Raw genomic sequence first — 12,985 nt, forward strand, 5'->3', positions numbered from 1 at the left:
TTCATACCTGGTACAAGTACAGGAATGTGTTGTGTTAGGGCCCCAGGTAATACATTTACCAGTTCAGTTAACATGTTAAAACAACACTGTCGGGTCTTCACACTTTTTTCTTTCATCTGTTTGTGCAGAGCTTTAACAATGTTGGGAACCTGTAATTATCAAGTGCTCATTAGCTGGTTCAGCTACTGGTACTTCCTCAATACACTTAACACAAATTACAGGGGCTGGGGACAAATGGAAGAATTTTTTTGGTCAAATTCCTAATTCCACTAACTGTCAACAATTTGTACAATACAAACTTTGTTGCATCTACTATATATGTTCTCTTGAAACTATATTTGCTTGATACTGATAAATAAGAGAGCAGAGAAAAGCTATCATTAGCTTTCTACAGAGCAACAAAAGTCTTCCTTGATTAATTTTACTTACGAAATGCACAAGACTAAATAGAGATCTAAACAATAAAATAATTTTCAACCAAAACTTTAGGAGCATAATTTATAAATGGTTTTTGAAACTGAAATAGCACATACAAGCAATTAAAGAAAAAAGACAAATTATAGAAAAGAAACCATTAAATGGGTCCTTGTGTTTGCTTTTCGTTGGCTGTTACAATGAAATCAACCTCACTTCAAATGTAGTTACAAGCGGCAGGAATAAGATTCAAAGACATCTGCTTCTAAACTTCCTCATGTCAGTCAGTAAATCCTAAACAGGGAATTTACCAATAAATCTTATGGATGCCAGGAAACAGACACATACCATATCGAACAATGATGTGAGAGAACTAGAGGCAAAAGAAAATATCTATCTAATTAATTCACCACAGCATCATCAAAATTTCCTGTGATTTTTATCTGCTTTCCATATACTTAGTCAATTGCTTATGTCCTCCATACACTTTATCTTTTCCTTCTACAATTAATCTTCAGTGTTCACCTTTAAGTTCACCACAAACTTTTAAAATTTTTACTACTTGAAAACAAGATAGATATGGCATGTACATCCCCTCCTCTGGTTTAGTTGTTCAGTCCCTCTCAACATCTGTTTTGTAATCTACAAAAATGGACAAATATGTACCCCATAGGGCTGCTGTAGAGACTGCATATAAGATAGGAAAATACCTAGCATGTACTAAATATTCAACAAATGGGGGCTATACAGAGCTAACATTTAGGATCTTAGAAAAGATGTCCTCAAGTGAAAAAAATATGTATTTTATCAATAACAATAGCTGGTATATATAAATACTATGTAGCAGGCTTCACTGTATGTTTACATAGATCATATCATCTCTACCTTGGGTAGACAGTTCTAAGTAAACCCTTACTACAAATGAGAAAAGTGAGGCTTAATAAAATGTCTAAATAACTTGTCCAAGATCACACAGCTAAATTAGGAGGGAAGGAAGCTATGAACACAAGTTGTCTAATTCCACCGCCCTAAGATTTCTCCATTGATCAAAGATAAAGACTACTTCACTGAATCTTAAAGCTAATATTGTTTAGCCAGGAAAAATCAAGAAAACTTCAATCAGAATAAATTATTTACAAGTAATGTAATATGAGCATCCATAAACTACTATACAAACACATCCCAGAACTGTTTCTCTAAAGCTATTCTGGAACTCATATTTCCATATAAAAACACCACTTTAAAAGATCACATTTATTAGCATGACTTTTAAAACACACTTTTAAACTGACCTGACTCTGAAGCATTGTTAAAGGTGTTTCTCCCTGTTCCATTGCATCAGGGTCACACAGCCAACTTTGCACAGGACGAGTTTGCTTCAAAAGAGAAAGGTATGCATGAAAAACATCTGCCTTTACATTCTCTTCACGTTCTTTAAATCTGGATATCAGTGCAGGAGAGACGGTCTTGTAGAATTCTGGAAGCATTTCATGCCTTGTGCTAACTACAGCATCCAAGCACTTAGCAGCTGCACGTCTCACTTTCCAACTCATGTCATCATCGTCACTGTATTCATCATCACTCCCTAAAGAGAAGTTTTAATGTTAACAGGCTATTAATCATAAGAAAAGTTTAATATAGAAAGTGAACTGATATTCATAACTAAGATAGTTTTCTAACTTTCCACTAAGATATACAGCAATAGATAGGTTTAAAAAGAACTAGTACTTAAATCGGAGGCAGAATTTACTTATAAAAATTTACACATAAACAAACCTCTAAAGAAAAATTATCTGATTGTGTTTTTAATTTGTTAAACATTTTCTCATTTATGGGTAATGAGCTGCTTATTAACTCTTTAAAATCATTTATTAATACATTAAACTTCTTCAGATTATAAATATTTGTAAAATCATAAATGTCCCAGCCTTTTAAAATAATGTGAATGGAAGTTCAATTCAAAAGATTCACTTGACACTACAGGAAAATCAAACAAACAACTGGGGAGTTTATAAGATAAACTATAAAATAGATTTGTGATATAGATGATGTGATAAAAAGAATGATCACCAATCCCAGGTCATGCTGCGAAACTAATTTTTCAGGGGAGAAAAAGAATCCTGACAGCAGCTTTCTTTGTGACTACAAGGCTTTTCATTAAATTTGTTGATGGGCTATTAGGAACGAATATGCATATTCTCAACCTTTCAAGATATTATCTTAATACAGCTTAAATAAACTATACTTTCTCAATTATAACAAGAAAATTCTGCCCACATAACAGAGCACCAGCTTCTCCAAACTCGTGTTAAACATTAAAGCAACATTCCAAGCATAAGCATTAACAATTCTCTCTCACTTACTATTCTTGCTAACTTTTGTGTGTGTGAAATCTCTGAAAATTATTTCCTTCTAACAACATCAAGCCGAATCAGTTGGGTAACGTGAAGTCAGGAGGATGGCCTACATATTAGCAGTTCTCAGGACAGTCTAAAATTACTAACAATAATTTCGTTATTCTTAGATATAAGAACTATAGTCCTGAAATGATTCCTCAGTGGGAGAAAAAAAGATACCATCACTTCTTTGGCTTATATTCCAATTAGCTTAGTGACAGCTAAATGTAGCCAACTATGCCTTGGAAAATTTTCCAATCTCCAGAAGGCTTACTTAATTTCGTCTTAGCAGTTTATAGTAAAACCCAACCAAATACTGCTAAACTAAGGCATTTGATTTATTCACCAATACCTATTTGAAGAAAAATTATAGGGTACTACCAAATAGATTACTTTAAAGCACATAAATAAATGAAAAATTTCCAATGGCAACCCAACTATAGGAATTACTTTACAGAAATATACTTAAAGGTTATAAAAAATTAAACAGCTTAATCACGAAAATTATGTTGGTTTTATAAGTTACAATAACACTATGATAAAAAGATATTTATTAGGTATAATCCATGTACCTGATAAAGCAGCCGAAGGACCTGGTTTGTTATTCAGCATCAGTACTTACCACACTAAAAAAGCCAACAATCAAAAAATCTGGAACATAAAATGCTACTCCTTTTTTTCAAAGGATATTCCTATTATAAGCTAAGGTTTCCCTTCGTTAATATAACACATTTACTGAGTGTCTAATGTGTGTCAAGCACTGTCCTAGGCACTGGGATAAAGCAATTGATAAAGAAAGACTAAAATAAAATCTCTTCCTTCATGAAGCTTACATCCTGGTACGGTAGAAAATAATTTCAGTGTATCAGAAAATGATTAGGTGTAATGAAGAAAATAAAAATGCTGCAAAGGGAGATAGATATGAGTATGAAGTAAGGGGAAAGCCCTGAGATGGGAGACTGGACGAGGAGGGTGTGTAAAAGAAGCGATCAGGTATAACCCCAAAGTTTTTGGCCTGAAAAACTAAGAAGAATGGAGGTGCCATTCTGAGATGGAGAAGTCTAAAGAAGAAACAGGGTCGGGCAGGCAGTGGGGGAAGGGTGGAGAGAAGATATTTTAGACATCTAAGCAGTAAATCAGTTAAGCAGTTGCATATATGAACCTGGAATTCACAGGAAAGGTCTGGTACAAAGGTAAAATTTGGCTTTTCAGCATATTGATATTAAAGCTAAGAGACTAGATGAAATCAACAAGATCATAAGAACATAACAGAGAAGTCAAGGACTAAGCCCGGAAATACTCCAAAGTATAGTGGTCAGGGTGATGAAGAGGAACCAGCACAGAGACTGAAAAGGAGTAATCACAAAGATAGGAGGGTGTGGTATCCTGGAAGTTAAATACAGAAATGCTGCTGAGAACTGAGGAATAGGCAGACTCAAACATCTGAGGTCACTGGCAATCACCAGAAGACTGGATTTAAGAGAAAAGAGGAAAAAAGGAGTTGGAGAGCATTCATTCTTTTGAAGAGTTCTGTTGTAGGGTAGAGAAACTGGGCAGTATCTGCTTGACTCTAAAATGGGATTAAGAGAGGTTTTTTCCACCCTTTTTTTAAAAAAAAAGATGGATGAAATTACAGACTTTAGAGCAAAGTCATTACCTAAATTCATTCAAAGAATCAAACTTAAAAGTATAACTAACAGGAAATCCACCGATGCATATACCCAATAACTTAAACATTTCTATTATGATTCTTTTAATACTAGCAGAAACAACTAAACATGAGCAACCCTGTGTCCTTGAAGTGCTACTCCTTTCCAGAGTAAATACCACAAATCACAGCACAATGACATCAATCATACGAGCCTCAGAAATGCTTAAATTATTCATGAAAGTTAAATGGAGCCTCAAACAATATTTAGGATTTCTCATTAAAGTAACTATGTATGAAACCAACCAAACTGCTATGAATGTTATCTATAGGTACAATTTTTAAAATAACATTCATTTCCCTCCTTACAAAAACACTTTGTAGAAAATTTGAAAAATAAAGAACAAAAGTCACTTATAATTGCTTGCCAAGAGAAAAACACTAGTAACATTTTTTTCACCATATTTAAAAAAATAAAACTGGGACAGTAATTTTTGCTACCCACTTTTCATTCAACTTATTAACTGCTTTAACAAGAACATGATTTTGAACATGTTGCATAGCAGTTCAATACATGGATGCCCCATAATTTTTTTTATCAATTTGCTCTTGTTGAATATTGTGGTTATTTCCGCTTTCACTATCATAAGCAAACAAACAAACACAGTACAATCTGGGTAAGAATCACCTCCATCTATAACACTGGGTCTTTCATGAAAATGTAACAAATTCCTTCTATTTAATTTGAAATACCTTGGTCATCATCATCACCACCATCTGCATCCATGGCATTTTCATCTTCATCTTCATCATCATAATTATAATTTGGATCATAAGTAAGATACTTAAGACATATATTTATAATGGTAGAAACATGAGGATATACTTCCTTAGGACATCTGAAGAAAAAAACAAAAGCTGCCTTGAATAATTATACTTTTTTCCTTGATTCAGTATCTGCCAATTTTGCTTTATTACCAGATATTTTTCCCTTCCCTTTACCATAGTATAGGAAAGTGGTTTCCAGCCCTCAACACCAATGATCCTTCATCTTTCCCTCCCACTGACTTCATGTTTTAAAAAAGATTTACTTTTCAAATTACTCTTATTAAATCAATTTTAAGATGAACTCCACACCCCCACACACACTTTAACATCTCTGAAGTCAGATGATTCTTATAATAAATGGTATGACGTAGTTAGTGTGGGGTCATACAGAGAAATCTGTATACGCTCTATCTTCTCAACACACGGCTAGAACACCAAGCCCAGATAAATGTATCTTCAGTAACTAGGATTATTGGTGAAAATGCCAGTGTACATTCATCTAGGCTTGGTCTTCTAACTTTATGTTGAGAAAAGACAGAACATATAATAAATGCCCAACAATAAAGAAATAATTTGTATTTCTCAATTAAAAGGACAGAAATGCATCCCACAATTTCTGATTTTAACAATTTGATATGACTATAAAAGCTCCTTATCAAAAACCATGAGTGGCAAATAACTACTTATAATTACTGCAAATAACAACAGTGAAGTCTCAAGACACTGTGCTACTACACTGTCAATTCTAGCCAAAAGCAAAAAAAAACACCCCAAATCTCACTACTTAGCCAGTATAGCCTTCTTGTACATAAATACAGTTTTTATTATTAGAACCAAGGTTCCAAAACTGAGAATCACTGCCCTAGCAAAATGGCTGTAACACATCTCAAAAACTGTTGAAGAGAGATGAAATTCACTAGTATACATTTCTGACCAGATAATTAATTTATCCTGGTACTCTCTCAGGATAAAGACTACATCATTAAAGTAAACTGAAAGACAATTATAAATACCTTTCCCAAGTTCTTTAAGGAAAGTCCTAACAATAAGAAGGAAACATTTCAAAATAAATGTAAGGATTGTATTTTAAAATAAAGATGATATTCACTTCAAATACTGTATTGGTTATCAGTTATTATTTAATAAAAACTTAATTAAAACACATTTGAAATCCAAAACTCAATCCCAGCTGTCATTAAAACCCATTTCTCTTCACCCACCTAATCTACATCTTAATTATTACTCTATTCTTAAGAAAAATTTTTATTTGAAAAATATAGATCTTAAAAACTTGCCTTCTCACAAATGATTCAAAGGCTTGAATGCAGTACTCTCTTAATTCATCGTCATCTACATTACAAAATTTTACCACCAAAGGAATTATCTTCTCAAGGTATTCACCTAAGAAAAGCATATTAGTTCTTATAAACATTCGTTAATATTTTTTAAAGAAAACTTTTCAATACATAAATATTTCTTACCTATTCTATGACCAGCTTGCCTACTAATAGCAGCAATACATTGTATGTAGGTTCTTGTTGTTGACATGGAATCATTTTTGGACAACTCTGACAAAAGATGTTCAATAAGATCAACAAAAACTATATTTCCACAGCTCATAACCAGATGGCCAAGAGCAATAATGGTTCTTTTCCTCACTGCAAGTCTAGGGCTGGTCAACTGGGGGAGCAGACAGGTCAGAATTGAAGGATGGAAATTAACAAGAAGTCCTCCTTGCCTTAAAATAAAATAAAAAGAAAACAAATAAATACAAAATGTCCAAGTACTACTGAAATGTCTGCCCTCTGACCATCTCTTGATTACCCCTTCTCCCTATTGTCTTTCCTCTACAAATCTACACACTAAGTTTCAACGATCTCGTTGGTCCAACCCTCTCTTTCAAATCATTTCACATGTGCAGTTCAATGACTCAATAGCAGTCAAACGTCTGTGTCCTGCCAGGACAGTGCTAGTGATCAAGTCACACGCAGGACAAAAGGTCTAACTGAGGGGCTTCCCTGGTGACGCAGTGGTTGAGGGTCTGCCTGCCAAGGCAGGGGACACGGGTTCGTGCCCCAGTCCAGGAACATCCCACATGCCGCGAAGCGGCTGGGCCCGTGAGCCATGGCCGCTGAGCCTGCGCGTCCGGAGCCTGTGCTCCGCAATGGGAGAGGCCACAACGGTGAGAGGCCCATGTATCGCAAAAAAAAAAAAAAAAAAAGGTCTAACTGAATTTTCACTACTTATCAAATTAAGCATAAATTCCTCACCCTCCTCAACAAGACTCCAATGTATCAAAATGATCTCCTACCACTTTTCTATTCATTCTATATTCTGGAAAATTAGAATACAATGTTTCCCAACTCAAGACTACTTACATATTCTGATATATTCTATGTTTAAGCATAGACACCTGTGCCCTACCCACTTTTCAAAACTAAATTCAAATGCCACTGTTTCCATAACAAACTTTCTTGGATCCTTCCATTTTAAACCCCCAAATACACTATACTCTCCGTTAATATTTAGTCCAATTCTGCCTTACATTATAGCCATTTGTGTTCTTACCTCCTATCGCAAAGTATAAGCTCTTTGTGGGCTAGGATGATAGCTCTTCACTTTTACTATATATTTGTACCACATGAAGGCACTTGATTATTTTCAAGTTCAAGTGAATTAGCCACAAATAACAGACAAATAATGATGACGTATAATGATTGTAAGAATCAGGGACAAACTGAAACTGACAGGTCTTTTAAGGTTACTTCCCTGTTGGAGTTACTTAGATCTCTTTCTATATTCCCAAGTTTGACTTCCAGAGGAAAAGTAGAAAAGCAACAAATATATAAAGCCAAGTTCCTTTCACCCTCACAACACATGCTCTAAAAAAACATGGCTGCTGAAGAATACCAGCATTATTTTAACTGGAAAACTTGCCACTCCTACCAGCACATTTCCTTATCCAAGTAGATCATTGTATTCAAGAACATCAAAGAGTAAAACAAAATATAAAAACTCTGCTGAAATGTTTAAGTCACAAATTTTATTATTTTTCAAAACTACAAGAAATATGCTTGCTATGCAGTATTACATAATATAATTAGCTTTTTTCTTCCCTCACTCCTAACCACACACATTTATAAAACAGACACAATTTAAACATGAATAATTTTAGACCAAGTTTTATTATATTTATCCGAAAGGGTTCTTAATAAATGCACAAATATTTGTATTATAAGTAATACAAACAAGTCATGTTTACCTGCTCAACATATCAGCCATAATATCCAAGGCTTCTAGCTGAACAGAGACATCTTCCTGCTTTGCTATTGCACTGGTAAGACGCCCAGTAATCTTTTTACATACATTAGCAGCTAATGCAGAGCCTGCATGAATAAGAAACCGATTATGATTTCAAGGCAAGTATGTTGAATTCCACCTTATATTCATGCTAGTTAGCAAATACTCAGCAAACTCTAAACTTGATTTTAAAACTGACTCAGGAGATCCATGTCAGAAAAATATGTTTCAAGGGACTTCCCTGGCGGTCCAGTGGTTAAGACTTCGCCTTCCAACGCAGGTGGCGCGGGTTCGATTCCTGGTTGGAGAGCTAAGATCCCACATGCCTCGAGGCCAAAAAACCAAAACATAAAACAGAAGCAATATTGTAAAAAATTCAATAAAAACTTTAAAAATGGTCCACATCAAAAAAAATCTTAAAGAAGAAAAATATGTTTCAAAACAGGTTTTTCAATCAAATAATTTATTAGACATAAGTAAGAATTAGACCCCGCTGCAGGAGTACACAAAACAGGGAAAACAGTATCGATTCAGTAGAGTCTACTGGACAACTATTTCTGTGCACTGGCATGAATGCCAGCTATGGAGCTAACAGTAACTGTAGTGCTTACACCTCTAGATTGGAAAGCAGTGATGACATTTTTCTCTATTTAAGTCCTCTTTACTAGTAACCTAATAAGATCCTTTCCAATCCAAACAAAGTAGAAATGTTGTTCCAGGAGACTCATCAATAAAGATTATGACTATTTTAAAGTAGATCTGTGTTGTTACTGACCAGGGAGAAAAAAAAAGGAAACAAAAAACTGTGAAAGTAAAAATCTGAATGGTTAATAGAATTCTTGTTAGAGCCAGAAATCAGCTAAAAACAAACATGTTTCAATGAGAGGGAAAAAAATAAGGAAAATATCAATGTAGCTAATACAACTATAAATAACATACTTCAGAGTTGGTGAAATAAAGTAACATTGGCATGATACAGTGAAAAAAAACCATCATCTTTGGATTAAAAGATAATGGGTATGAATCTTCGTCCAACCAGGTAATCAAAACTTTGGATGAATTAACTTAATCTCTGAATTTCAGTTCCCTTATCAACAATCTACATTTAAGACCTCCCATATGACTGACATTTTTAGACAGTGAAATAATATACACGCACTATCTAGCATGATACCTAGCATAGAGAATAATATTTATTAAGTAAATGAGTGAAAACTACATACTAAGACTACATTATTACCAATATACCTCTTTCCATGAAAGAGAGTAATTTCACCCCATTTGCAGATGAGACAGTAACTTTAGCCTGAAATTTTAGCCTGTAGCTTAGCAGTCAAGACAAATTCTAAAACTTACATTACATGAACATCTGTCAGAGGTCAAAAGCTAATTACTTGACAAATTCGTTAATTGTAGTTTTAAATTTTAAAAAAATTATAAGTAGCTATAAAAGGCTCAGCCTTAATTAAAGATACTAGTAAACTGAACTCTTTCACAGCTGTCTTAATGGTGCTAAGTTTTACATCATAAATTCTAAAGCAAAGCAAAATTAACATTGAAAATAGAAAGCTAATCAGAAATAACTCATGATTTTGGTTATCTTTTCTCTCATTGCATAGGCTGGCTTAACTCTATTCTGCAAGTCACATTTAATACAATATAAAATCTTATTCCAACATAAAAATCCTTCAGAACTGGTATTCCAAAGAGATACTTAAATTCAATCAAAATAATATTTTTAAGCAAAAATAAGACTCCGGACTTTTTTTTACAAAGATCTTTTAGGGATAGATACCTCTCTCCCTCCCTGGTCAGGAGGGAAAAAAAAAAAAAAACGGTGGAGGAGAAATACCTCCATTTATAAAAGGGAAATAGGAGAAAAAAGCATTCTTGCTTACCACTGGAAGCTGGAGGGAGTTCTCCAATTACTGTTTTAAGGCCAATACTCGAAATATCTCGAAGTTGCTCCTTATCAGAAAGCATGTTAGTGCAGAGGGTATCTACAATTGTCTCTACTTGGTATTCTTTCACTTTACTCACTAAAGGGCCAAGACTGTAACATAAGGAAGAAAAAACATTTTTTAAATCTAGATAAACAAAAACAGAAAAACAGATGAGTGAAAACATTAACTTTTCTGCCTAGCAACTGTCAACACGAAATAAATGCTATGCCTGTAACATAGATAGTATATGAATAAGAGTGTCAAAAAATTCTTAATAAGCTCTTTGCAGTTTCCAATTTTTTCCCACTTATTTTCATCACAGTATCATGAAACTCGAAGATGCTTTCACCTTCTCCCGACAAACCCTTCAAATACACACAACATCCTTTAATAATAAGAAGGCTAATTAGGAGTCTGCTCCTAACAAGGATCCTATGATTTACCTGCAATAGAAATTCCATCCAGTGTATCACATTTTCCCAACTGTGACCCTTCCTTCCTACCATCTATCATCAACTCCAACTCATGAACCAAAAAATTTATATTCTTTTTATTTTCTTGTTTAAATTTTTAAAGTATCAAGTAACTGGGAAAAGCTCTTCCACCGTGTCCTTGCCACAGAATTTAGCACATCGGAGATAATGTTTATTGCATGACTATTCATTGAGGAGCCATTGTATTCAAGACTGTATTGAATAACAAAAGTATGGCCCCTATCTTCAAAACTTTACCATCTGGTTGGTGAGGTAAAGGAACTCACATAACTACTTTAGAAATGATGCAGGCATTCACTACTCTGCACAATTAAAAAAAAGAAAACAACTTTTAATTTCAATGTTAGTATTTATTTACAGACAGGAGACTGCACCTTGGAGACAGATTTTTAGGTACTTGTATTTATGGAGTATAGTTAGAAAAAAGAGCACTTCAAATGAGAGACTAGGATGAATAGAATACATGCTGAAAGAAATGAGAAGTCAAAAGAATTGCTTGATGCAAAAGGCAGATGAAACACAAAATAGGAAAGGCAAACACCTGGGATATTAAGGAGAATCTTTAAAGTTAGGCCAATGAATTTAAATGTGATGTGGTAAAGTTGGGAGCCAATGCATTTTCACATACAGATTCTCAATAAATAACAGCTGACTGACTGCCTGACTAGAAAAGTAGTAGGCAGTATGATCTGGGGAATTAGAGGGAACTTTCCTCAACATAATAAAGGCCATATATGACAAACCCACAGCCAACATCGTCCTCAATGGTGAAAAACTGAAACCATTTCCACTAAGATCAGGAACAAGACAAGGTTGCCCACTCTCACCACTCTTATTCAACAAAGTTTTGGAAGTTTTAGCCACAGCAATCAGAGAAGAAAAGGAAATAAAAGGAATCCAAATCGGAAAAGAAGAAGTAAAGGTGTCACTGTTTGCAGATGACATGATACTATACATAGAGAATCCTAAAGATGCTACCAGAAAACTACTAGAGCTAATCAATGAATTTGGGAAAGTAGCAGGATACAAAATTAATGCACAGAAATCTCTGGCATTCCTATACACTAAGGATGAAAAATCTGAAAGTGAAATCAAGAAAACACTCCCATTTACCACTGCAACAAAAAGAATAAAATATCTAGGAATAAACCTACCTAAGGAGACAAAAGACCTGTATGCAGAAAAGACACTGATGAAAGAAATTAAAGATGATACAAATAGATGGAGAGATATACTATGTTCTTGGATTGGAAGAATCAACATTGTGAAAATGACTCAACTACCCAAAGCAATCTACAGATTCAATGCAATCCCTATCAAACTACCAGTGGCATTTTTCACAGAACTAGAACAAAAAATTTCACAATTTGTAGGGAAACACAAAAGACCCCGAATAGCCAAAGCAATCTTGAGAACGAAAAACGGAGCTGGAGGAATCAGGCTCCCTGACTTCAGACTATACTACAAAGCTACAGTAATCAAGACAGTATGCTACTAGCACAAAAACAGAAAGACAGATCAATGGAACAGGATAGAAAGCCCAGAGATAAACCCACGCACATATGGTCACCTTATCTTTGATAAAGGAGGCAGGAATGTACAGTGGAGAAAGGACAGCCTCTTCAATAAGTGGTGCTGGGAAAACTGGACAGGTACACGTAAAAGTATGAGATTTGATCACTCCCTAACACCATACACAAAAATAAGCTCAAAATGGAGTAAAGACCTAAATGTAAGGCCAGAAACTATCAAACTCTTAGAGGAAAACACAGGCAGAACACTCTATGACATAAATCACAGCAAGACCCTTTTTGACCCACCTCCTAGAGAAATGGTAATAAAAACAAAACTAAACAAATGGGACCTAATGAATCTTCAAAGCTTTCGCACAGCAAAGGAAACCATAAACAAGACCAAAAGACAACCCTCAGAATGGGAGAAAATATTTGCAAATGAAGCAAC

The 12,985-nt window shown here is 34.5% G+C and overlaps 1 protein-coding gene across 1 annotated transcript in view; it reads right to left on the reverse strand.

The window, feature by feature from the left end:
• Positions 1 to 12,985, reverse strand: part of CAND1 (cullin associated and neddylation dissociated 1) — a 62,056-nt gene that overhangs the window by 18,108 nt on the left and 30,963 nt on the right. Inside the window, exons 3-9 of the mRNA XM_030866355.2 lie at positions 10,485 to 10,639; positions 8,549 to 8,672; positions 6,768 to 7,024; positions 6,582 to 6,687; positions 5,212 to 5,357; positions 1,707 to 1,999; positions 8 to 149 (exon numbers count right to left, since the gene is read on the reverse strand). Coding sequence (XP_030722215.1) covers positions 8 to 149; positions 1,707 to 1,999; positions 5,212 to 5,357; positions 6,582 to 6,687; positions 6,768 to 7,024; positions 8,549 to 8,672; positions 10,485 to 10,639 — 1,223 coding nt within the window. The remainder of the gene's footprint in view (positions 1 to 7; positions 150 to 1,706; positions 2,000 to 5,211; positions 5,358 to 6,581; positions 6,688 to 6,767; positions 7,025 to 8,548; positions 8,673 to 10,484; positions 10,640 to 12,985) is intronic.

Source organism: Globicephala melas, chromosome 10, assembly GCF_963455315.2.
Source record: "Globicephala melas chromosome 10, mGloMel1.2, whole genome shotgun sequence".
Taxonomy (NCBI): domain Eukaryota; kingdom Metazoa; phylum Chordata; class Mammalia; order Artiodactyla; family Delphinidae; genus Globicephala; species Globicephala melas.